Source organism: Plectropomus leopardus, chromosome 13 (genome assembly GCF_008729295.1).
Source record: "Plectropomus leopardus isolate mb chromosome 13, YSFRI_Pleo_2.0, whole genome shotgun sequence".
NCBI classification, from domain to species: Eukaryota; Metazoa; Chordata; class Actinopteri; order Perciformes; family Serranidae; genus Plectropomus; species Plectropomus leopardus.
Window position 1 is genome coordinate 3,034,184 of NC_056475.1, and position 27,477 is coordinate 3,061,660.

General features: G+C 38.6%; 1 protein-coding gene across 2 annotated transcripts in view; it reads left to right on the forward strand.

Annotated features, from left to right (window-relative positions):
* gabra3 (gamma-aminobutyric acid type A receptor subunit alpha3) overlaps window positions 1-27,477 on the forward strand; it is a 110,065-nt gene that overhangs the window by 65,000 nt on the left and 17,588 nt on the right. For both annotated transcript variants that reach the window (XM_042499612.1, XM_042499613.1), the window contains exons 4-7: window positions 2,480-2,547; window positions 19,384-19,604; window positions 24,908-24,990; window positions 25,436-25,579. In XM_042499612.1, coding sequence (XP_042355546.1) covers window positions 2,480-2,547; window positions 19,384-19,604; window positions 24,908-24,990; window positions 25,436-25,579 — 516 coding nt within the window. The remainder of the gene's footprint in view (window positions 1-2,479; window positions 2,548-19,383; window positions 19,605-24,907; window positions 24,991-25,435; window positions 25,580-27,477) is intronic.

The window sequence follows — 27,477 nt, forward strand, 5'->3', positions numbered from 1 at the left end:
CCATGCAAACTGCTGACTGGGTGTTGTGATAATCACGTATTTGTGAGAGCTATTTGTGTCACAGGAATGATTAATGTGGAAGTGGATCTCCTTTCTCAAGGGGGCCCTTTGCTAGACGATTGGAGACTTCACCTGTGGGTGGTCGGTTAGATCTGGGACACAGTTAGAGCCGAGGATCTATTCACTTTTGGAGAAAAGCCTCATCACTCTCTAGTTGTTGCACCACTGGGAGCAGCTATTTGTCTCACCAGTGGCCCAGAAGCCTGCTTTACACATTTGGCCCAGAGGAGCTGATTCAGCCCACACTGAGGAGGGCGAGTTTTGATCTGTCACGACTTCCACATCACGCCCTGCTTCATGCTACAGTCAGATCCTTTGTGAAGTATTTGGAAACAATTATTCCACAGCAAGTTACTGATATCACATTTCACATCACATTAATATCACAAAGTCCGGGCTAATTGACTGTTTAAATATCAATTGGATCATTGTTACAGAGTCACGAATAGTTCATAAATCATCGTGACAGAACAAAAGGAACAAGCATAAGTGTTTGGCACATCTGAGCTAATTTTTTTTAACCTTTTCCACTCCCTTTGGATGCCAGTGTCCTTGGCAAAAAAATTAAACCACAAAATGATGCAGAAAAGGCACAGATTGGTGCATAAGAACGCAGAAAATTCTGTGCTTCATGCTCAGAATAATATGGTAGACTCCCTGTCACCGCTTTCGTATGTGCCACCTCCCAATGTTGAAAAGAAACCTATGCCCTTGCATAAAAAAGACAAAATTAGTGTACGTATGTTGGGGGGATGGAATGGGAAAGGTTTTAGCCCTTTGAAACCTGGAGTGAACTCAGTTTTCTTGTGCTGCTGTCAGAAGCCTTTCATGAGTATTTAAACCTTTGAAACCTGAGAAACTTTGTGCAATTTCTTTCAGTAACATAGCAAAAAAATAGAAAGAAATTATTAAAAAATTATAAAGAAAATAAAGAAAGAAAATAAAAGAAAATGATTTTTAAAAAGCTAGGAAAAATGTCTATGGGGAAAAAGCTAGTGAAAAACGACATTACATATTTTAAAACTAAATTATACATAAATAAATTATTACAATTTTTAGGCAGTTTTCCTAAGCCATTTTTTTAGTTTTTTTATGTATTTATTTTATTAATTTATTTATTTGTTTTACAAATTTTCAGTTAATTTTAGAAATAGAATAGGGGAAAAACTATATTTATTATTATCATCATTACACAATGTTATACATGTTGCAGAATTATTATACATTTTAAAGCACTTTTTCCAAGTCTTGTTTGCCTTTTTCTTAACTTTCTTTTCTTTTCTTTTTTATTTAATTTTCTTGTTAATTTTCTTCTATATTTTTGGGGTCATTTCTACTTTTGTGGCTCATTACCATCTTCCCATGTTTTTGAAAGAAATCCAGCCAATTTGGTTTCAAAGGTTTAATTTTTTAATATTGTCTGATAGTTTTGACTTTTTGTTGTTTTTTTTACCTTATTTATGCAAAAGCTGCAAACTTAATGAATTTGTAACAATGACAACAAATATATTTTATCCTCTTCTAGTAATGCGCAATGATACATTTAATTATGGTTAAAGAACTACACTGGCCCCAGGAACATACACAGCAGACGAGCCCTGTAACAGTCATGCCAGATTCATACGACAATAGACTTCATCATGCCTAATGTGATTATAATGTGTGCATAGAATTGTGTAATAGCAGCAAAGTGTGCCCATTAGTCGAACAAAAAACACACACGGAGCCGCAACCTTAACGCTGACTGCTGCATATAATTCCTGAGCCAGTAGTCCCTTAGGGACTGTTAAATATTTTTGGGGCAGGCTAACTAAAATTATTTTGGGTCAAAAGGGATGTCTCCTCTCCAAACATACAGACTTGGGCCAGGCCCAAAGCAGATTTTATGCTGTAGTGGACAAAACAAGCTTGAGCCAAACAAATGGTAGTTTTACTGAACTAAAGAGTTTGAAAAGCATCTGTGAAGTTGCTCACAGCAACATTTTGGCCCCGAAATTGAGGTTGAAGAAACCCTCCTGGGACAAACACTGCAGTATTACCAATGCTGTCTAGCAATGCATACGTTTTAGGAAATATCTCATACTATTGGTCCAGCATTAAGTGCTTAAACCTGCCATCGGTGGCACGACAAAGTTGACAAAATGATGCACAAATACTGTAAGAGTTTAAGCCATCCAAGAGGGCCACAAATTCTCCACGGAGCGTGCAATAAGTCGAGTTTTTCCCCAAGTTTGAAGTGCTCCTCCAGCCCTTGATTACAGTTGAGTTTTCATGTGAAGCGGCTTAGTTAAATGCCAACAGGCAGACTTCACCGTCATGTACACAAACAATCAGCTTAACAAAGACAGAGCTGCAGCAAAGCTTTCTGTACACAGACTTCGCTGTAATGTTTTGCGCTCCTTGTTGTGTCTTTTTTCAGAGAGTGTGACAGAAGTGAGGACAAACATCTATGTGACGAGTTTCGGGCCAGTGTCGGATACAGACATGGTGAGTGCCTTTCTGCTTCTCCTTCCTCCTCACTCCAGGCAGCGCTATGAGTCATCACATCTAAGCAGGTTATCAGTATTCACTTCACTTGTTTTACAGAAGAACTTGGAGAGCATTTGTCATTTTGGATTGTGCAGCATGTGAAGCTTCACGGATTAATAGAATTTAATTTCAGCTAGTATTGCACACAGATTTTATTCGTTAACAGTATTTCTTTGCTGGGTCTAATAGCAGTGTTTCCTCCCCATCCCATCTTTTGGAGTCTGACTGAGTTTCTCTATTTGGTATTTTAACATCCTATCATTCAAGACTTCTCTATTTTTTTTTACTGTTTCTAGTTTTGCGAAGGGGGAAATATATGAAATTACAGCAAAATAACGTGTTAGGAATGGATTATTAAAAAAGATTATAAAAACTTTAATTTCAACAATATCTCAAGTGCAAAAGATTAAGTTCTTTTTCAAAATAAAGCACAGATTTGTCACATGATGCATGGATTTATTTATTTATTCATTCATTCATTCATTTATCTATTTATCCATGTATTTATTTATTTATTTATTTTTGTTTGGAGAATGTCAAATATGTATTTCATTTGCTATCACGCCCTGGTGGTGTTGTTGTTATGTTGTTGTTTTGACCTGTTTTTCATTGCCCTAATATTTGTGTGTTGTGATATTGACAGCAGTTATTGGTTCATGTACACCTGAAAAAAAAAAAAAAAAGCACTGATTGAGTCAGGAAATTAGTATAGTAACCAACCAAGGATGGGCATTAGTACTCAAGTACTTGATGTGGATGTCAGTATTCATTTAAGGTATACTGTAGAGTAATCACCATCCAACCTCCTAAATATAGACATAACATGATTTTTTTTTACTATATAAAATGAAATCTTGTTTAATTGTAGAGCTGCGTGACATGTATTGATTTTCTTAGCACTGTCTCTGTTTATTATTGGATTATTTATTATACACAAGGAGACTACTGAAGTGTGAGCTCCATGTCGGCCACGCAACTTTGCATTTTGTAGGATAGTAAAGGTGTGACCTGTCCTAATCTCCGTCTGATTGGCTCGTGCTTTTTTTTGTTAGATTTAGGTAAGAAGAGTGAAATTAGTAAGGGTCAGTGATGGATGACGTATCCAGTTCATTTACTGGAGTAACAGTACTAATACCACATTGTGAAAATACTCTGATAAAAGTAAAAGTCTTGCATTTCAAACACTACTTACGTAAAAGTGAGTGAGTATAATCAGAGAAATGTACTTTAAGTATAAGAAGTATAAGTATACAATGCATGAAAATCTAAAAGACAAACAAAACACACCCCTCCAAAAAGCAAAATTATTTTAAGAAAAATTAGAAAATGACTTAATGTTTATCTAAATAGTTGCCACTTAATTTTCTGTCAATTGGCAAATTGATTAACTGACTAATAGTTTCAGCTGTACTAATATTAACGTTTGGGTTGACTACTTTACAACAAAACATCATATTTTATAAACTCCTCTCACGTTTTTCTATACTGAAATCGTAATTCATAAAGTAACTAAAGCTGTTAGATAAACATTGGGAAGGAAAAAAAAAAATTCAATATTTCTTAATAAATTAATAAATGCCGCACCTTTGGGGTTCCAGGCACACGAGATGATCCATCTGTCCTATGGATTTGTTTGGATGGTGTCAATGAGCTTCTGCAGCTGGTCGACACGTGTCCTGTGTACTCTGTTAAAAGATAAAAAAAGAAAACAGATTAAAAAAGGAGAATAACTTCAGATATGATGCACAGTCATCTCTTATGTGTAGTTAGTATCATGCAGTGTGCAGACCAAATATGATCCGTTCAAAGTATTACTTCTTCATTTCAGGAAATATGGTAACCTCCTTACAGACCATTTTGACATTGTTGCTCCCAGTAATTTATTTTATCCTATCTCCTGAAATGTATACCTAAACTCTACAATGTTGTTTATAATACTCACTGATCTGGACAGTATTAAAACATCTAAAATGCAATATCGTTTACCTAATAAAAGGGCAGTTCTTTAGCTCAACAATTATTGCCGGGTAATATAATCACATTTAAAAAATCATTGCTAATGTGATTTCCATCTGATAGTCTTGCAGGTATTACATTAGGCCAAACTTGAAATTTAAAAAAGTGAACTGTTGTGCAGTTTTAACCAGCAGGCAAAGATGACATTAACAGTGACTTTAACATTGCATTATAGCAACCATTTTAGACAAACTTGTTTGTAGTCAAAGTGCTTCTTTTTTTAAACAGCACCAATCTGGAGCCCCGGATGACCTCCTTTAAAACAGCAGATGCTGGAGATGGTTCATGCTTTGTCTTGGGACCTTATGCGGCGTTTGACATATTTGATCATGCAGCTCTAATTGACCGCCTTGAGCACTGGGTTGTTTCTCCGGCTCAGCGCTGAGCTTGCCTTGACAGCCTGTATGACGTAGTAAGATTAGTGGGTTTTGTAGAACTTTGAGTTTTTTCGGTCTCACCAGGGGGCTGCTTCATATTGTAATATGTCTCTACACATAATCTTCTCTGGAAAAGGCTTTGTTCTCTATGTGATACTGAGTCCATTTCATGTTTTATTGCTCATTATACAGTGATTTCAGGGCCACAGTTTTTCATAAAATGCCCCTCATTTCTGATGAATTCTTCTGAATGGGGAAGACAAAGGTGCTTATTTACATTGTGTAAGAAGTTATTTAATTATCAATTTGTCAAAGGTTTTAAACTCTCTATTTGTAAACATTGGTGTTATAAGAGAGTTTAACATTGACAATACATGACACCATAAATAACATAACTAGGTGATTATGTGCAGCTCAAGCTTCAAACATATGGTGTCAAGTTAAGGCTTATTTGTAATATCTTTACATATGAAAAATAGATACGACCCTTTCAAACGGGACCATCCAGCCTGTTTTCATCCTGAAGTCATCAGATACAGCCACTTTTGCACTGCAGTTTCAATGTAAGATCCCTACGCCAAAAGCCACTTTTCACGGCTGTATGATACGCCACCGGCCGGCCATATGGCACCTGCCGCGGCAGTATGATATTTGATTAAACTTCTCACTGTACTATTGTGATCGATGAGCTTACACCTTCTCATAGCTTTTCACCAACTCACAAAGCAGGCAGCTTACATTATTCAGCAATAGTTAAATACTTAATGACATTTATATTTGGATATTAACTACAGTCAAATTCGTGAGAGTGATTGATTTAGAGGCCTGCAAACATTTTTCAGTCAGGGCACCTCTGGGTGACATGTGGCCGACCGAACAGGAAATTCGGAAATTTTAATTACCACGAGGCTTTTGTTCTTCTCATTTGATCTGCTGTGCACGTAGCTCTTCTGCACTAAACATAAGAACCAGATACACATACAGTGAGGGTCAATAGAAAGATTAACCTAATTTTGCACACTTTGGCAGAAACATGTCTTAACACAGTTTGCTACAACAGTAAACATCTAACACTGTTTTGACCTCTTTTCCCTTCAGAGGAATACACTGTAAAACTGCAGTTTCCTGTTTTAGAATTGTTCATGTGAAGTAATCAGTATAGTTTATTTATCTTGAGAGAAATACTGTATTTATGTGTCAGTGTTAGACAGTCAAAAATAATTTGAACTTATATACAACCCCCCCTTATTCAAGTCTTGAATCTGTCCCTGTCCTTGTGAGACCTTTTCTGCGTTGGAAGATACAGTATGCTGACCACAGTATGTTGAACTTGCTCTGTGAGAGAGTGTTAGCTTTATATTTCATTACTATAGACAGTACTTTATCTTTTTCAGCAGATGTCACCTCTGTGGTCTCTCAGGGCTCAATTTTAGACCCAATTTTTATTCTCTCCACATGCTCCACTTGCCAACATCATGAATCAACGGCACAGAGAGCGGTCCGTGCCACGCATGATGGCTGCACAGAACATGGCAACCCACTTGTGCTGATGTTTTGTCAGTCAGGTCGCAGCAGGTGTTTTCTGCCTGCTGTCAAAGGCAAAATACCTGTTGTGTCCACACACACTCACGCCTGCATCTTGCAATCAATGTAAAAGTTGTAGCTGTTTTTTTAAACTGTTCCCAGATGTGGAAACATAACATCAACATATCAAATGTCTTAAATTTATGCACTGCTTAGTCCGTTTTAGATGATTTTAGGATTTCACTGATCATTACCCAGCAAAGCTTTGGCCCCGGGCTACGCTGCATATTCTCTATCTGCTCATGAAGACTGCATAAAGGCTTCAAGCATTTCCCTTTAACATTCTCTACAGTCTAGCCTCAAAAGATGATCAGGCTGTAGCCTTCAGGAAGCATCAACCTACAGAACAAATGACTTACTATCATCTAAGCATCAACACACTGCAAGTCTGTATGTATGCATTGCTGTGTAGATTACAGAGTTGTACACTTTTACATCTGTGACACCAACACAGTCACCAGAACTAAATGTTTGCATTGTGAATTTCTGCAAACCAAACGGTTTGCAGAACTGTTCAGTGCGAGCATTTTTTGGTGAGTTGGTGATATAAAGCATTTTTTTTTTTCTTTTAACATTGTTATGGGCAGAATGAAAAAGTCTAGCCAGATTCTTAAAAATTCAGGGCATATTAGTTCAATGATTTTTTTGGAGAAAATGTTTTTGTGCATTCAGAAAACTCCAATATCTCCCACCTTCTGTATCGAATAAAATTCTCCATTCACATTGGTAGGCTTTGAGGCAGAGCTGCTGTATGGGATTGCATGACAGCCACAAAAATAAAACGGTCACAGGGCAGTTTGAGGAGCTCTGAGGCCGCCTGAGCAGAGCAGAAAATCAGAGGATGAGGCCAACGATTATACAGCACAGTGAGTAAATGTGGATAGTTTGCTGCACTAAATAAGTAGGTCTTGACTCTGGACTTTAATAATGAGCGGTCTGAATAGCTGAATGTGTGCCTGTTCTCAAAAGGCAGGGCACCCTCTGAGATTAAGTGGGTGGCTGGGTTTTACATTTGAGTTACAGAGTAACAAGGACTGTTGCATTAGCGAGCAGAAAGCTGCAGCAGGTTTTCAGATCAGGTAAATGTGTGATGCACTGAGGGTAGAGTTGTTTTCATGATTTTTTAAAAAGTACATTTGTGCTTTGAGAGCTCGGAGTTCTCGCATTCAGAGCCCATGAAGGCAAATCTACTGTAGGTCAGGGTCGCGCGATCGTGTTTTCTGGTTCATGAGCTTCCAGGATACTGAGTTCAGATTGAGTCGGATGTGTTATTTGAGTGTGGAGCAGGACAGCCCCGGAGTATTGAGCACTGCAGTAAACAGTTCTGGGAAACAAAAGCACAGACCAGTTTTCTAGGTCAGTTAAAGGAGAGGGAATGATTAATCCTGGAGGTATTTCAGAGGTGGAGAGAAGCTTTTATTTCCTTGATGTGTTCACCAAAAGAAAGTTCTGCATCTGAGACATTTCACCAGAGTTTACCGTATTAATTTAGGGCATCTATAGTCATTACAAAAAAGTGAAGAAACAACATGCTGCTGATGATAAAGTATCTTTCTTGTTAAGTTCTTGTTACTGCGTCATCATGCTGTCAGAGCTAATTGTTTCCCGCCAAATTCCTTTAACAAGCCATTTAATAAACCTTGTTAACTCTTTAATTAGCTTTTAATTAAAAGTGGTTCCTCACAATAAACTCATATAGAGTACTATTCCATAAATGCTACCATTACTTTCGATGCAATGCTGGAAGCTGAACCCAGATTCACCCCTGCTAGCTGAATATCTCAAACATCGGCTTAAATTTCAATAAATGGGAAAGAAAATGAAAAAGGTGGAATCCACGCCAATTTTCTGCATTAATTACCTCGCAGCTGTTAAAAGACGTGAAGAAATGTATTTAAGGCTTGCGTTTTGGATCGAATGGAACAACATTTACGGATTAGAGGATGGAGATCAGCATATTGCTTTGTGGGAGGGGAGGGCTACAAGAAGCACATGCACACTGTGATAGCACTGGATTGTGCCTGGCATGAAATAGCAAATCACCTTGGCATATTCCACAAAGGCTGTACTAGTATCTGAAAAAGTGTTATTTGCTGAACGTGACAAAAGCACGTTTAACACATTGACTGCAGGTGACCTTGAATTCTATGACCACATTAATTCCTACTGTGAAAGACACAAATGTCTTGAGCACATTTCATATTAGTCCATTTACTAGGTGCTGAAATATTTTACTCAAAACTACAAATGTGAACCTGCTGGTGGTGCTGGAGGAGCACAGCAGTTAGTAGGATACATCATCCATCATCCCTTTGATTGGAAATAATGAAGGCTAGTGTGGTCACTGCAACAGAAATAAACCTGCTGATGTTTTCAACATCCATCGCCATGCTTCATGGAAGGAGGAAAAGTCGCAGAACATCATTCAATGTAAATGCAGTCATCTCGCAATTGCGTATTTAAAAAATATCGCTAAAGTTTTGTGCAAATCTGTAATGGAAAACCGCCTATTACCAGTAAATATCCTTATCACCTTTTCTTGGCTGCTTTTCGTTGCCTGCCGGGCACTAAGCAATTACTGCTATTTGAATGTTTAGGAAGGAGTTGGGTTTGGATAGAATTGTTGACACAAACCACAAATTTTAAAAGGAAGGCATACTTGAAGATGGCGATATAAATCGATATTTTCTCTTTAAGTCCATGATATTGAATGATGGATTATTAAATTGATATGTTGACCCAGATCGATGTAGTGTGCACCTCTAGATATTTCACTGCACGCATAAAAATTCTGGCCTGCTGTGGTGCTAAATGCAGAGTCAAGGGATCATCAGTTATAATGGTTCATCCTCTGAATTTTAAGGCAATCCATCCATCCATTGTTGATCTTTCAGACTGGACAGAAGTGATGACCAACTGACCAACTTTGCCGTCCCTACGGTCACGCATAAATTCTTGGAGAAACTTATAAAACTGAGATGTTCCTAGACAGAGCACACTTGGCATCTCCTACTTTCTGTCCTCTACATCCAGTGGTCCAATTACCCATCTCTGTTACATCAAGTGTCCCAGAAATGTCTGCTCCTCGCTCACCCTGAGGGCCGCTCGTTCAGCCTTCCCTTGGACCCCAATACGCCACATCTGCCTTCAGTGTCCCACTATCGCAACAGGAGAGAAGCTAACCGCGTAATCGGGGTGAAACTCGAATATTAGGCCGATAAGAAGGCACGTTGTTCAGAGTCGTGTTGGACCGCGGCAAATTTCTGCAGCGTGTCATACCAAGACCCAGAATGTGGGTTACGTACTTGATGCTGATCTCTGCTAAGTAGGGGGATGTGTTTCTCTACCTAAAGCCCCCTTTCTCACTTACTCTTGCTGATGTTCCTTCTGTCTTATTGCTGTAATCCCCACCCCCCTCTCAGAAGGTCTACGAGTCGCGTCTCATTCTGCATGTATGCGGCGTCACGGCACATTCACCCGTTTCATGGTGGGATTTGACAGGTCTGCTCTGATGAAATGGGAAGCGATTGAGGCTGTCTCAGGTACTGTGCTGAAGCCTGCTTTGACAAAGATGTCAACGATGGCCAGATCTCACCAATTATTTCACAATCTCTGAGAGTAAACACTTTTTAAATACCAGCACGAAGCTATGTGAGGACACTCAATATCCAAAAGAGCAGTTTGAGGGCTTCAGAACAGAACAGGTGGAGGTCATGTTGCTAAAATTTGAAGGTGAACTCCTCGATTCTGCATCAATCATGCCGACCTTGTTCAAAGACTTGCAAGCCCAATTAATCCCACTTTCACCAGAATTTTAAATTTGTCTCACAGATTCTCAACACCTTTCAGAAAAAAACACACTATTCTCTTAAAATAGGGATTCATTTTTTTCCCGTTCACCCTACATAGCATCATGTTCCCTAGCGTCTCAATATGATTCATGTGCAGGGTGAGAACAACTTGAAAGCAGAGCAAAGTCCTTTCTTTTACTGTGAAAACAGCAGCCACAAGTAAGAGAACACTTGAAGACTTCAGTGCCCTGCAATCATATAACAATCAAGTGGCAGGAAGTGATTTTTTTGGATTAAGAGCAGCCTATTGTATTTGCCCCAGTTTCAACGTGCTCATTCTCTAAGCACTGAGAAGATTAGCCAACTGCAGTCGTATATCCATGGCGACAAACACATTGGAGAAAATGGTTATAGGATTGGACGTTCTGGACCGTTGTAACCTTGCTATTTGAAGCGTGTGTTGATGAACTAAAAGGTGTATGTCAGAGGAAAATCTTGAAAACGTGTCTCCCTCTACCAGACATAAGCTTTAGCTATTCAGCTTTCAGTGACTTTCTGAATTATTCTAGTATATATAGTATTTCCTATAAATATTGTACATAACAAATGCAATTTTTAATATATTTTTTTAATTTAATGTATTATACAGTAGCAAAGTCTCTATATGGAATATACTGTATCTTGAGGATTAAACTTCAGACTTCTGCATTTATGTTTTCCATTAATGTGTCTTTTCTTTTTTTTTTTAATTTGAAAAACATTTTGAATATGCAATCTATTCAAAATGTCTCAGCCAGTGTAATTATTTACCCAATCACCTGATAATGACTTCAGTGTGGTAAGTGCGTGGCACTTTCTGGACATTGCCAAAGAATAAAATCCACACAGCAACTACATTGAAAGTATATGAAAAGTATACGAAACCATTTAGTAGTACAAAAACATCATTTCTAAAAGATAGTCATATTGTTTTTCTATTTTTTACCAGAATCTCTTTTCTCCTTCTCATTTCCTTCTTAAATGTGAGCCACTTATGTTAATTTCCCAGAGAGCAGCTTAAAATAACCATAATTTAATCATGTTATCTTAGATTTTAAAAAATGCATTATGTTTTCTCTGGCTTAAATGATTGCATAAACATATTCGCTGCTACATATCCTTCATTTGTTTACCTCTCTCTGATTCCAGGCTGATTATATTTATGGAACAAAATGTTAGCGTCTGAAATGTGGCACAATGGAAGCGCTAAAACATGTTTATGCCTTAGAGCTGCAGAGGCTGATGAACAGTGAAGATAATTGGAGTTGGTATGGGATTCACAGCTCATTGCGAGTCTCGTACAGGTTACACTCCCAGCAGGGAAAGGTGAGCAGCACACGAGAAGCGGAGCAGGAGGGAATAATTGACAACCAGAGAGCAAGGAGGACTAGTAATTAGACTAGACATTAATCAAATCTTTGACTACTCATTACAAAGCCCAGAGTGTGAAGTTCAGGAGAGCCAAGTCGCATGAATAAACTGCCTCCAGGAAGCCGTCTGTATCATCGGCACACCTGCTAATCAAAGCGTTATCTCTGGTCTGCTGTGCACTGTCAAAAACTAGACATCGCAACGTATATCACACCTTTTCCGCACAATAAATTGGGGAAACGGTTCCCTCGCATCTTGTCAGGGGCACTAAATCATACTTGTCAAGCTAATATAGATAAACAAAACTTGCACATATATCAGACAATGGATTACTGTGCAGAAATCAGCTGAAAATGTCAATTTCAAGGACTCATTAACTTGTTTGGGTCACTGTGTCTTCAGGAAATTACTTTGTGTTTTTTGTAATGTATTTGGAAAGAAGAAAAAATGCGTTTAGAACATGGAAGATAATTATGAAGCTTTATTATACCTTTGAAACCTGCACAAATTGGCTTGATTTCTTTCAAAAAGACAAGACAAGAAAGCGTTAATAAAAGAAATCAAGAAACTGACCTGGGAAAAGTGCCTAAAATTACAATATTTTAACATAATTTTAAAGACATAATTATGATTATTATAAATATAAATGTTATCTGCCTATTTTCTTTTTTTCCCTGTAACTTTAAAAAATAATGTTCTAAATCAATTTATTTGTGGAAGACTTTTTGCCAAGTTGCTAACTGCTTTTTTCCATATGTTTTTGAAAGACATTGCACCAATTTGCTGATTGCTGAAAGGTTTAAATACATGTGAAAGGCATCTGAAAGCAACACAAAAAAAGTGATGTTGCTCCAGGTTTCAAAGTGTTAACTAGTTTCTTCCATGAAGTACAAATAAAAGCATGTAAAACTTCAGATGACCGAAAGAAGCTGTAAAATGTCCAGATCTGTTGAGTAAAACCAGATTAAAACATGACGACATTATTGAAACATGATCTAATATCTAAATGTTTAGAATTTAATGAATTCATTAATTTAGGATAAAAGACTGCATTAATATTCTATCAGATATTAGACATAACCTTCCTGCCATTATCAGCGAAGCAGACAGTCGTTTTTAACATCGAGACTCATTTAGCCCAGTCTACTGTACATCCTACCTTAACCACCACCTAATCAGAATTTCCTGTCATCTTTTTCCTCATTTCCTTTCATTCTCTCAGTACCTCAGCTCTGCTGCCGGCTGGTTTCTCTGCGCCGCTCCTCTTCACACTCACACATGAGCAAAGGAGATGTTTTAGCGTGTGCATGACAGGCTTGTTCTTTCTCTTCATAATCTCTATTTTTATCGGATCGTGCGTTCTTTTCAACACTGCTGTGACAATCCTGCAGTATTTACTGAGAGGGCTCAGTAACTGACCTCAACTTGGAAACATTAGACAGCAATTTAGTTTTAGCATATGGGACAAAGGACAAAAGACAAAGTTTTGTGCAAATCTGTAATGGAAAACACTTATTGTTTGGCTCTACAGCGAGGCCAGTTCAAGGCAAGGGCATGGGGCAAATGCAACGCCTGCCCCACCAATAGTTCTCACTTTGAGCAGTTATTGTCACTAAAGAAAACAGCAGTGATGTAATTTTGCATCATCAGCAAACACAATGGTGGAGAGACCTGACCAATCAGAGAGGGTTAGCAGGGCTCAATGTCAAAGACTGTTTCCCCGTCCAGTACTGCAATAGGACAAACTGACAAAAGAGTGCATTTACTGTTCTCTTTAGGTTGAAGTCACGTTACATAACGAGCTAAAATGGTACACACATTTATCTTACTATCAGAGCCCAAACTGACTTTCCTGTCAAAGTCACAGAGACGTCTGAATAAAAGCTTTGACTTGGAATAACAGACTTGTCTAGAAGTAAGAGAACACTAAGAAAACAGCACAATTTAATCTTTAAAGTTCCTAAAATTCCTTCAAAAAATAGTGTGTATTGCAAGAGCCTATTTTGAATGCCACTGAACTGTGCGGCACATTGCAACGTGCATTTTCAGCGTTGCACATATGAGATGTGAGATGTGAGATGGACAAAAACATCCCATCAACCATTAGAGAGGTGGCACAGAATGATATAAAAAAAAGAAATTGGGACACAAGTAAAAGTTTTGTTTTAAATATGGGGACACCAGCCACCTCCCAAATCTCCCCATATAACCTGCATCCTTCACATTATGGTTTCTTATAACACATCAAGCAGACACAACAATATTTGCATTCATTTGGAGTCATGTTTGTGTTCACCTGATGAACTTCACACTCTTTTTTCAAAAAGCAAAAATCCCTGGCTCCCTGGTTGCTAAATGCTCCACCGTGTTTCACCAGCTTACTGGATAAATTGTGCTTTTTGGTGGTGCACGGGCAGGAAGTGTACAGTGTGTTTATCACAGCTCTGTGGCTGAAAACAGCTGCCTGCTGCGAATGGAAATGACACTGATAAGAGCTCTGAGAGAGAACCAAAACAGTGAAGCTGCGGGCCAGACACAAAAACAATGAGCTGAAAGACCCTGAAACACTCTGCAGAACTGACGGGGGGCTGCAGTCAGGTGATAAGTTGCTGCCAGGTTTGACACTACCAGTGACCCCTTTTACAATACACATAGCTATTTGATTCATTCTTAATCAAAAATACTGAATGTGCAGCTTTAAGCAGCCCACCTCTAATCCATCCAGGGATGGTGGTGGCATGCCCGTCCCTTCTTTTCTCTCTCCTGTATGCTCTCTAATAAAAACTGGATGCCAAATAAATAAATAAAAATACACACACAGGCATAAAAAAGGATTTGTATTGTACTGTGTGAAAAATGATTCCGTATTCATAAATCTATTTGTAACAGGTGCCATGAATGTGTTTTAAAACGCCATTTAAATTACAGTTGTTTGCTACAGTGAATCCATTCATGATCCTCGCCGCTATAAAAAAGACATTTGGAGACTACTGTTGGATAGAGGCTCCGCTCTGTCTCCTCTGTCAAGGAGAAATCAATCACTCCGTCCCTGGAGTAACACCAGCTGGCATTTGAACTGATTGCGCCATTTGGCCTTGTGTGAGGATTGACTACGCTTTTCCTCATTCCTGTCTCTCAATCTTCAAATGAATTCCTCGTGTTTACAGGAGATTTCTGCCGAAAGGAAACAAACAAATGACGGCATCACCCAGCTGGGCCAAGCACACCGCTGCTTTGTTTATTCATCACGGAGTGTTTTACACTGATTGGGATGAGATTTGGCAATGTGTTTGGATCTCATAAAGAAAAGGGCGAGAAGAATTAAGTGCATATAAGAGTATAAGTGCGGTAATGGAGTCTTAATTGTTTCAGGGTCTTTCTGTGCCAAGACAGAACAAACTTTGCTGGAGTGTTGCAGCAAAGTTTTGGTCGAAGACACACAGGACAAAGAACAATAAATCACCATATAGTGTGTGTCATAGTGTGTGTGTGTGTGTGTGTGTGTGTGTGTCCGAGTGTGTGTGTTCATCAGTCTTTCTTGTGACCCAGAGAGTCCTTTGTTGCCTGCACTGGGCATCTAATTTATGACCAAACTAAATGTGGTATAATTAGTGTAAAAGCAGATAAATTACTTTTTCATAAGAGAGCAAACACAATTAATTACTTCAACACCTAAAAAAAACTCAGTACTTTTTGAAATTTCAGGAATTTTACTCGTACTTACTCGGTTGTTGGCACATGACATCACGTCACCATGAACTGCAGATGGGGGCAGGAAGTGATTTCTGCACGGAGAAGCGATCTAAAAATGCCAAAGTTTGTGCTGTTTATGGATGTGCCAATCGGTCAAATCCAGAAACAACCAGAGCTATTTTTGAGTCCTGGAAGTAGTGACACATAAAAGCGAGAAGCTTAAAAAACGGCGAGTAGACACGGATTAAAAATCCCCGCTAAATTCTGAAGGAGCAGAGTCAGACTACCCTCTGGTACGTTTTGTATGTTTTCAGCGGTGTTTTGAACACCTCTGAGAAGGTCGAGCGAACAGAACAAGGTAGAAAATAGCAGCTACAGTTAGCCAGCTAGCGCATAGCCAGTGCTGCTTTTAACGTTTTATCTTAGATTTTTCAGCCTCTGTTATTACAATACAGGAAACTGTATGGTGCCCACTTCCTGTTCAGAAAGTCGCGTTTTATAGCTAAACTTTGCACTAATATTATGTCTATGAAAACATTTTAGGCAAGAAACAGGCAATGCAGTGACAGTATCTTGGTTCATATTTGACCAGCGCTACCTTGTTTTATAATTTGGTCTGAGTTCAAAAGAGAGATGGAGGGGCGGGGCCTTCTCTCTGTCTGCTTTTACACTCTTTGTGTCTTCGGTGGTGGCGGGCATCCAAAAATGTGGAAGCAGAATCTGCAGTTCAGGCAACAACCTTTTGAGTCAATGAAAATCAGCCAGATGACACAAAACCCATTAACGAGCAGATTTTCACTGGCAAAGGAGAAGAGAGACCTTGGTGCTGGCAAGTTGGAGGGAAGTTTTGCATAGTTTATTTACACACACTACACACATTGTTGGTTTAAAACCAGCAAAGCGTTCCTTTGAGCATTCCTATCTCAAATATTGTCCTTTGCTAGATTTCAAGTTACATCTCTTACAGCGCAAAAAACAAAAGTCTCATGAAAAGTTGAGATAAACTAGGAGAGAATGGGTCTTAAGAAAGACGTCAAATTGCAGCTGCAGCAGAAAAAGCTGCAGGTTTGGCTGCGGCCGCAGGAGAGCAGAGCTCCATGTCCACAAAGATAACACTCAGCACTCAGTTGAGGATGATGTTAGAGTGGGTACGACTATTGGATGTTTCTCTTTCTATGAAAACATGCATTGCTTTACAACGTAGCATGTTATATGTTGCACTATGCAGTGTATGAAAACTATGCAAGCTGTCTTTATGCCTTCATATGTGTGTTTTGGGCTGTAGCTGCTGTCCAGTTTGTCTGTGCATCTCCGTGTTAGCATGTTGATGATGCTTTATTGTAGCGTTAAAGTGGCAGCTTATAAAATGAATGTGGTTCGCTTACAGCGTTTATTTTGGGGTTTTTTACGCTGCATTAAAGTAAAGAAATGTAATTTTCGAAACTTAACAGATTTTTCTATTCATTGGCTTTTACAGTTATGCATTTTCCTGATGATTATCAAAAATCTCATTGTGTAAATATTTTGTAAAAGCACCAATAGTCAACCCTATAATATCGTTGCAATATCACTAAAGATATTTGGTCGAGAATATCATGAAATTGGATTTTCTTCATATCGCCCCGGCCCTACATCATCACATAACACAATTATGTTAAATTTCTTATAGAAATGTTTCGTTAACTCAACTTTAAGCCTCTGAAATCGGGAGCAGCATCACTTTTGTTGTTTTACAAGTATTTAAACCTTTGAACCCTAGGAAAATTGGTGCAATTCCTTTCAAAAACATGGGAAAAAAAGGCAGTGAGCAACTTGGTAATAAATGTTTCACAAATTTCAAGAAATTAGTAGATTTAAAAAGTTATTATTATATCTATTTTTTAAAAGCCAAGGGCTAAGCTAATGTCTAGAAAAAGTAATTTCTTTGTTGTTGTTTTCTTTAATGTTCTTTTTTTCTAATTTTGAGGTGTACATCATAATTTCATGTACTTTTTGTATGTTAATTTTGAGGTAATTTCTTATGTCGTTCCCAAATTTTAAAAGAAATTAAGCCTTTTTACACAGGTTACACAGGTTTTAAAGCGTTAATATTGTATTGCTCTTTCTGTCCCTGTTTTTAAATAGATGTGTTTAGACTGCAGATGCCTTAGATATGACTAAACAGAGACAAATAAAATCAGATACACATCTCAAAGTAAAGAAGAAAGTGGTTTCGGGACCCGTGTGTTTGTCACATTTGTGCTTTTATCTGTCTGTGAAGCTCTCTGCGGGCTTTATTAAGAGCACTGTTATGGGGACAGATGCAGTGTAATTGTTTCATGGTACTGCGTGGCGGCTGCCAGGAGGTCAATCACATCAATTAACAGACGTCCACCCTGCGCTGTTTAGAGGAGCCCTGTTGATGTGTTGAGTGGAGGCTGTACACCACCCCTGCTGTGGATGATGGCTTCCTGTTGTTAAAGCCACTGAGAAATGACTTTATCAGTTTTTCACTCGGGTAGAAGCTGGTTTCAGCTCACCGGTGAGCTTTGCAGCATGCGAGCCCTTTCACTGCACGAGCAAAAAGCACAAAGCGAACGAACGAGAAACACACCCGGCGTGCTTTTATTGATTACCAGTAATGTGTAGTGTTGTGTGAGGTACAGCTTATTTCCATCTCACTCTGCTCAGACAGCTGCGTTCAGTCTGCACAGCCGCTGCGCGCAGCTGATGGAGGCAAGTCTGTTGCTAGGACACCAAGTCCTATTGAATGAATAATGCCCAATAAATTCCTTTTGACTGGCTACTTCCTGCATGCCTTTTATTTTATAGTTTTTCATGTGTTGGTGGCAACAAAGAAAGACTTTGTTGCATGTTAATAAAACATGAAACAGATGTGTTACAAGGTTTCTCACTGAGGCTCATTTGTGTCTCCACGGTTGGGCCTCAAATATGAACACAACATTGTTAGAGTGGTAATTACATGATGCAAGGACACGTATCCTCAAAAAGTACAATATATTCTGCAATAACTGGAGTATATTTGCTTGGTTCATGTGTATCCTGTTGACAGATGGTGAAGCATGACACACACCTGTGCATCTCTGATCAAAACCATGCCAGACTGAAAGCACCTTTGCATACAGCTGCCAAGTGATCACAGTCTCTTGTGTTATTTGTTTATCAGTCTCTTTTTGTCCATTGTGTACTATGAGAAAAAAAAATACCATGCTGGATTTTCTATCCATCAGGTTGAGTTAACTCTTTGAAACCTCAGCAACTTAGTTTAACTTCTTTAAGAAAACATGGAAATAAGGCAATGAGCAACTTCACAGCACATGACCCCAAAATGAGGACAAATTGGCCCAGAGAACGGCCAAAAAAATACAACAAAAGCTTTTTTTTTTTTTTTTTTTTTTTTTTACATACTGTAAAATATCTAATTATACACTTTTTGATCATTTTCTAATAAACCTGCCATCCCCATTTCTACACTAATTTTCAGGTGATATTTTACCAATGTTTGCTAACTTCTTGCAATGTGTGGGGCATGTGGGGCAATGGCTTTTTCCTCCTTTATTTTTGAAAGAACTAAAAACTAATTTTCCTAGTTTCAAAGGGTAGTTTAGCTTCTGAAAGGTATCTAAACCAGCACAAGAAAACCGATCCAAGTTTCAAAGGGTTAAGTTCGACACATTTTTCATGATCATATAGACTGAGCCTGCACAATGCCCGGGCCCTGGAACTGGCTCTCCTGAATGGAATGCAGCCATCAATAATGATGTTTATTCCACCTGTGCTTTCCCTGCTTCGACAAATCCAAATATCTGCTGTTAAAATGGTCTAATAATGTTAAAGGGTTACAACCAAAGAGATAATCTCTATGTAACCACTGCAAAGCCCAGAGCTGTTACAACTAATCTTCTGCGCTCTGTCCCCCTCAGGAGTACACCATCGATGTGTTCTTCCGTCAGAGCTGGAGGGACGAGAGGCTGAAGTTTGACGGGCCCATGCAGGTTTTACCCCTCAACAACCTCCTGGCCAGCAAGATCTGGACTCCTGATACCTTTTTCCACAACGGGAAGAAATCGGTGGCCCACAACATGACGACTCCGAACAAACTGCTACGACTAGTCGACAACGGCACGCTTCTCTACACGATGAGGTGAGCCGCTGCAGAAGTTACTGCCTCTTTTTTGCTGAGCTTACAGCCACGCTAGCAGCTCTGTGAGGCTGCACTGAGGCACAGTCGTGCTTTGAGCTAAACGTTAGCAAAGTGACTCATGCCTCATAGTTTGGTTCGACTTAACTCACTTTGGTACCAGGTTCTTTTCTGTATTTGGTTTTCCACTGCTGATAGTCACCCCTCAGGGTAGGCGGGATTCTCAGCTGATCACCATGGCAACACTATGTGATACTGCTGTGACATCATCTTCAACGCAGCACTCGCTGAATGCTTTTATCTCCAACCAAACAGAGGAACATCTGCACTTTGTCTATTGACGGCACAGTGTACGTAGAGACAGCGTAGTCTTGCAGACTCTCCAAAGGAAATCACTGTTTGACATTGAGGGAGCATACATTTAAACTGATACTGGCTTTTTTTAGGTGGCTAAAATATTGTATAAATTTTGTTTCTGACCCTTCCTCCACAGCAGAACATTACTTAGCTTCAAAGTCGGACTTCAGTCTGCATTTTTAAACTGGGGGTGCACAGACTAACTTTACTGTTTGTAATGTACTGTCTATGGATAAGAACCCTATACAACCCCACTTGAAAATTTCTGAACTATCCCTTTAAAAGCTTATCAAAAACCGTGAATGCCACAGAAATGATCATGATGTAAAAACTCTGTTGCAATTAGTTTCCTAGTGAGCCTCTAACCTCATAAACAGTGCTTTTATTGGCCTAGTTTTGTACTGAGATTAACATAAAAGCATGAACAAGCAACACAAGTGGTGAACCCATGTAATGAAAGGTGATGCACTGAGCAGTGTTTTGATCCATTTAGCTTTGAAAAAGAGCAAATAAATTACACAGCCATTGACTATACGAACCTTTGAACTGAAATAAACAGAAAGATTCAAATCAGCAAAGTGATTTGTAATTTCCCCCTCTTGTGGTAATGTCATTAGTCCTGCAAATATTTGGTAAAAAGAAATATATTTTTTTAAATCCAAAAAGAAAAAAGAACAGAATAAAATTACTAAAAGTGAATGAGACAAAAATATCTGTACAAAACCTTAATGGCAATGCCAATAGATGCTGAGACATTTCACTAAAACCACATAAATAAGGTTATGCTTTCTGAAAAGTTTGGGGATGGAAACTAAAGCTGTGGGTAGCTTCTCTGCAGCATTTATCTGGATCATTCTGATCATGTTCTGTCTGAGTGTCAGATAACTAACTTCCAGCCGGTCTGGGCCGCATATGATTCACACCCAGACAACTCAATGAATAATCACTTGATCAAAGAGTGCCATTGTGCATATGTCGTGCCTAAAATACACAATAAACAGAATCACAGTCAGTGAGCGCCGTCACGTACACGACTGAGCAAAAATAATTCATTGTTTTTTCAACCCATCTAATCGTTGAATGTGTCAATCAGCCTTCACTGCAGCTTCACATCAGAGCCCTGAAAAGAAATACTTTCATGACGCTTGTCCCCAAGGTCAGTATTGATTTTCAAGGGTGAGAATGAAATAGTGGAATAATTTTATTTTTGTAGTCCCACAGGAGTGGGATTTCTGATGTGGTGGCAGTTCTGCCAAGGCCGAGAGAGACATCTGAGCTCTAATGGAGTATTACAAGGACTGTTGTGTTTACACAACCAAGTAAATGTTTGGTAAGACTGAGGAAAGCATGACAAACCTCTTTTGATACCAGCTTATTGGTCCTCACATATCCAGTTTGCAGCCACTAATGAAACATTTTGAAGTCACTATCTTCTGAGTTGCATTTGCAGGTTTAAAATCCACAGTGGATGCAACATATTGGACTGCATGCATGCTAGTTGTTACAACAAAACAAACCTAAACAACGCTGTCTACACAAACAGAGCAATATTTATATAGATTTATTAATCTCCGTTCAAATCATCAGGATGAGACGCACAGAAACAGCTGTTAACAGTTTGTAGCGCTTGCTTTCTCTCGTAACTTTGTCTTGTCCTCCAGCTAGGTTTCTACAATGTGGGAAAATTAGGCATAAGGGCCAAATTTTCCTATTTAGAACCACAAAGACCAAGGAGGCTAAATGACATATTTCTGTCTGTACCTTCGTCCTGATTCAGCACTACGGACAGCGTCGCCCCAACACTCCACCTTTAACACAGCCGTGGGGGTGCGTAATCATTCCACCATCTAACAGTGAAAAACACCCACTTGCTTGTGGGGTTTACAGTAATCATATGCCAAAAACATGCAGACACAAAAAATATTTAGCTTTTTTTGATAAACAAGCTCTATTTTGATGCTATTTAATGCACTCTGGCACCTTGTTTATACTAACAGCAAAAAAATAAAATAATTTTTTTACTGTGAATCACTTTATCTTTATTGTGAAATTGAGAATGGTTATTCTCCTCACTAAACAACTGCTTAAATCTATTTAATCTGCATGTCCACAGCATCCAGATTGATAAATTCTGTGAAGGCCTCCTCTCTGCAGGAGTTCGTCATTAATTTTGCAATGAGGGAGTTGGTATTGTCCGCCAGTGCAGCCGTTTTTGTGTGAGAGCATTCATCACTCACACTCGGTTCACCTCAAACTGTGTTTACTGAAGCAATTCTGTTCCCCTGATAGAGATTAAAAGTATCTTTACTTTTTTTAATCTTTTTTGTTTTGTACGCTATTTTTGGGCATATTTTCAGGTAACCTTTTTTCAATTTTTTCGCTATTTTTTGGGCCATTTCTAGTTAAGGTGCTTGAGTGAACAGGGAGTGGAGAAACACCATCTCATTTTTGGTGCCTCTCTGTTGGTGCCTAAGTACGAGCAGCTCACTTTGCTGCTGTTTGCTTAATACCTCATTTAAAGCTTTGTCATTCCACACACAGCTTGCTTTCTTGTTTTTGATCAAAGTTCAAGATTTTGCTATCTGTATCTTTTATTCATTCATTTTGACCGTGTTTCTGTCAGGATGTCAGTGGAGCAAAAGAATGAGATGAATTTCATCAATTAGTTGCTGGTTGAAGTGCAGAATGATATGCAGTGGTGCGTTGCTCACATTTGATTTATGTTGTATTGCGTTCATCTGAGTAGTTACAGAGCCACTTATCAGTAATGAGGCAGCAACATAGAGCCGCCAAGAGGGCTGCAAGTGCAACACAAGGAGCTAATTACAAATAGCGCATTTGTCTGTAGAAGTGGTCTATGATGTTACTAGTTTTAATGCTGGAGCTTCGATAATACGGACATGAAACTGTTTATAGTGGTGAGACGAAATTGCTTCTTTTGTCAGGCTCTTCATAGAATATACACATTTAATGTTACATGTAAAATCTGTGCTGAGAACCAAGGAACATTATAATACACAACGAAAATATACATATATACTAACTACATGTACTTGCTCAGATATTCTGCTTTTGTCCCAGCTGCTCAGTTTTGAATTGATTCATGGACTATTAATGTTGTAATGGAGTTAGAATAACCCACTTTGTGGTCCATTTATGAGTACCTCAGTCCACTGTTTGGCTTTATAGGCTTTAAACTCAATATCTCACTCATACATGTTTAATCAACGTGGGGATTACATTTATTATGTACCATTTCTCTGTTTACAAACTGAATGCATTTTTGTGGCTCGGCCGTGTGACCAAATGAAATAAATTCTGGTGCTCTCTGGAGATTTTGTCTTTGTTGTCAGTCGGCTGAGCACTCATTACCATGGTGGCTGCAGGAGGGAGGAGAGAGGGCAATGTCTGTTCTCCATCCAACACACTAACACTGCATACCAAATACATGCAATATTTATTATATTTCAATATATAGTACACTGTATTATTCATTATATATATTATATTTCATGTTACATTCAACTTTAGGCAATTCCTTTAAATTTGGCACAAACGTCCACTTGGACTCAATGATGGACTTATCAGGTTTTGTTGGTCACAGGTCAAGGTCACTGTGACCTCATGTATGTATCAGTCTTATAAATGCGATATCTCAAGAAGGTCTTGAGGGAATATACTTAATTCCTTTATTCTGGCGCAAACATCCTTTGATGGTTAGATTTTGGTGGTCAAAAGGTAAAAGGTCAAGGGCTTAATGTTTTTGTGTCCATCTCATTGTTGTGAAATCAATATCTCAAAAACACCTTGAGGGAATTTCCTCAAATTTGGCACAAACATCCTCTTAGGCTCAACAATAAACTGATAAAATTTTGGTGGTCAGAGGTCAAGGTCACCGTGATCTTGTGTCTGTCTCATTCTTTTAAACTTGATATCTGAAGAAGGTCTTGAGGGAATTTCCTCGATTTTGGTATGTCCTTGTATTATCTGATTTTGGTGATCCAAAGGTCAAGGTCACTACATTTTTGTGTCAGTCTCATTCTTGTAAGTGCTGTATTTCAAGGCTACGGTGACAGTGACTTTATAATGTTTGGCAAAAACACTTTTTTCTGGACATTATTCAACATCATAACTCAGGAACACGGGGAGACATTTGGTCAAACACTAATCTTGGATGTCCATCTTGAAACTGTGCCGATCGTATAGATATTCTGAGCTGCCGGTAAAAAAAATTTGTCATGTTTCAGGAAACGGTTAATGTTAATGAAATGGTTAATGGTTAGGAAAGAGCATGTTTTGGCTTAAAAAATAGCTTTTTGTGGCACAATACATGGTGGAAAAATTAAAAAACACCCAAATATGACAGCGAAAAAGCAAACACAGCAATGACTCCCTAACAACAATTTTTTGGTTTGTTAATCTCGAACCATGGCTTACAGCTTGGCTAATCTTGCCTAATTGTCACACAATCCACCTTTCCTTCCACCTCTACATGCCAAAGTCAGCTCACATGCTAAGTCACTTTAGAAACTTTGATATGATATGTATGAAATGCACTAATGTATTTGCAGAAACGTACAATGCCAACATTTTCTTCTGGTGACTATTAGTTTTAATACCACAATGCTCAAAAGTACTTTGTTACCTTATTGAGTTTAAATTTGCTTGTTTAGTTTTTATTGTATATAAAGTTATTACTTGTTATATTTCTACATATTTTTATTTTTCTCTGTTTCTGTTATTGTGCTGCTGCAACACCCGCTCTTCAAAAAAATTTAGGGGACATCTGTACGATGTCAGACGATAAATTCTGATCCTTAAAAATGCATGTTTTGTTTGTGGTGACATATGCCAAGATGTGTTCATAACAGCTGCTTCAACCCTACAGTTCTGCAGCCTGACTGATAAAGTATTGTCTCTCCCTGTCTCTCCCTGTGCCCCCTTCTCAGGCTGACCATTCATGCCGAGTGCCCCATGCACCTGGAGGATTTCCCGATGGATGCACACGCCTGTCCTCTGAAATTCGGAAGTTGTAAGTCAGCCCAGATGGTCACAACAAAACAGACTTTAATATAAATCGCAATGCAGAAACAGTGGTGATTGTTCTCTGCAGGCGCTAAGAGCCTTTCGTGTCCTGGAAAAACTTCAGAGGACTCAAACTGCACTCACCACTAGGAATAAGACACTATGGGAAAACTTGCCTAAGAAGTGTTTCTTTTAGCAGAATAGAAAAAGTAGTCAACAACTGGCTTGAAAAAGTCCTCCTGATAAATTCTTACCCAAGAGTCTACAGCTGCTACTGGCTCTGTGAAGCTCTACTTAGATAATATACTGATGTTTACCAGGTGATGTTTAGCGTATCAACATGCTGCAGTTTTCTAATTAGTAGCACGAAATACAAAGCAGAGCTGAGGCAGATGGGAATCTCATTAGCTTTGCATCTATTTTGTGCCAATCACTGTTCTCTCTGTGCCCAGATGCTTACACCAACAATGAGGTGATCTACCTGTGGACCCAGGGAGACGAGAGGTCTGTTGCTGTTGCAGAGGACGGCTCCAGGTTGAATCAGTATGACTTACTGGGACATGTTATTGGAAAAGAAACCATCAGTTCCAGCACAGGTAAATCATGTCATCCTCAGTTCAGAGAGTAATGTGAATTATACTAGGGATGTCAGTTTTGGTTAATTTTGCCTTAGATAGCTTGAAAACAATTAATCGGCAAATAATCGGTTAAAAATGTCTGGTGCTCTATTATTGACTCAGTGAGCTTTAATACTTAATTTCAAAATGCTATCCATTAAGAGGTGGTACATTTTAAGGTTTTTGGTCCTAAATGTCTTGCCTTTTATTTTAACTTTGTTGGCATGTTGACAGTCAGGCAGCTAGCAGTGTTAACAACCCTCCAGTCTCGGCTGGTTATCTGCACCGCTCATTCGATTTGATGGCGATTGGCGTCAATAACATTGGTTGCTCTAGAGGCCACCATCCGAGCTACCCCCAGGTCGCTCTTTGGGGTAAGCAACTCAATTTTGAGCTGCAAAATCACTTAAGCATTGTTTACTATGGCACCACAAACCGTGCTAATGCTGCCAACCAAGCTTATGCTGTATCTTCTTCTCAAATCTTACAGCTTTGTTGTGATTAAGTGGTGATACTAGTAATTCTACTCAATTGAAGAGAAGAAAATAAACCTCCTGTAGGAATGAGATTTAAGACTTTTTAAGACTTTTTTAAGGCCAGTTTAGTATAACCCAAATTGAAAATCGCGAAGATCATACCAAGTTTGGAAAAACTTTTTGCAAAAAATACACAGAGCTACATTTGCTTTGCTTTTGGTTTCAGCCAATTTAAAAAATCCAACTTCCCATGTGTGAGCATTTTGGAAGATTTATTTGAGTCATCTGATTACCACCGAAGGCCTTATTTTTAGATCAGTGGAGTCAATGCCTTTTAAGACTTTTAAAGGATCCACAGAACCCTGTTTCTTGGTGGTGTAATGATTATCCGTTGGCTTTAAACTAAATCAGGTTTTGTGTGTTTTAGCAGAAGGTTAGTTCCTAAACCAAACAACACACCACATTAAGCTTGTATGCCTGCAGTGTCAACATGCCGGACAGCCAAACAACATTTTATAGCAGTTTACAGCTTTTGCGGACACACCAAATTGCATTTTGATAAAGTATACTGCAAGAAAGAAACTAAATTAGTGTGTCATGGGATGAAACTGCTACCTTTCAAACATAAACTCTTATTAGTTTTCCTGCATAAAACCTGTAATAAATTAAATTGCCTTCCACCTCTTCTTCACACATATACTGGCACTATTTTGTTTGTTTTCACAAAGTAACAGTCTGCACTTTTCTCCTGTTTCTGTCGTTTTGGATTCAGCATGCATTATTTGGGTCCATTGAGAAAATGATGACATCGCTTTTTCGAGAAACTATTCAGCATATTTACAAAGATAATATAAGGAAATGTGCCAGAGGTGAAAGTCTTATTTCCATTCTGTTTTTTGGCTATAGCACACAGTTAACTTCAATAAGCAAATAATTAAAAGGAAGAGCTGCCTGCCCATGCTTTTGATTACATATTAATTTTCTGGTAATCAAAACAGTTGCAGAAACCTTTAATGTGTCACAAACAATCAAATCACTTTCCTTATTCACCCACTGGGAGACTTGAAGCTTATGGTAACACTAACAGGAAGGAATGAAATAACAAGATAAGGGATGAGTACTGACATACGGGCAATTCACAACAAGTATGTGGTGAGATATAATAGAGTTCAACCTCCTCAGACAGAGCGCTGTGTTTTCTGTGTTTTTTCATTAGTAGTTATCTTGAACAAGAAATAGTAAGATGCGATTTAACTTTGCTGGAGATCTATCAGAAAAAATACATCAATTTCAAGCTTTAGGTGCAAGATACAAAGGAATATATTAGAATTCAGGAATGAAGTCATACTATTACAGGAGTAAAAAGGGGCCTGTTTTACTACTCTGCAAAAGTTTATGCAC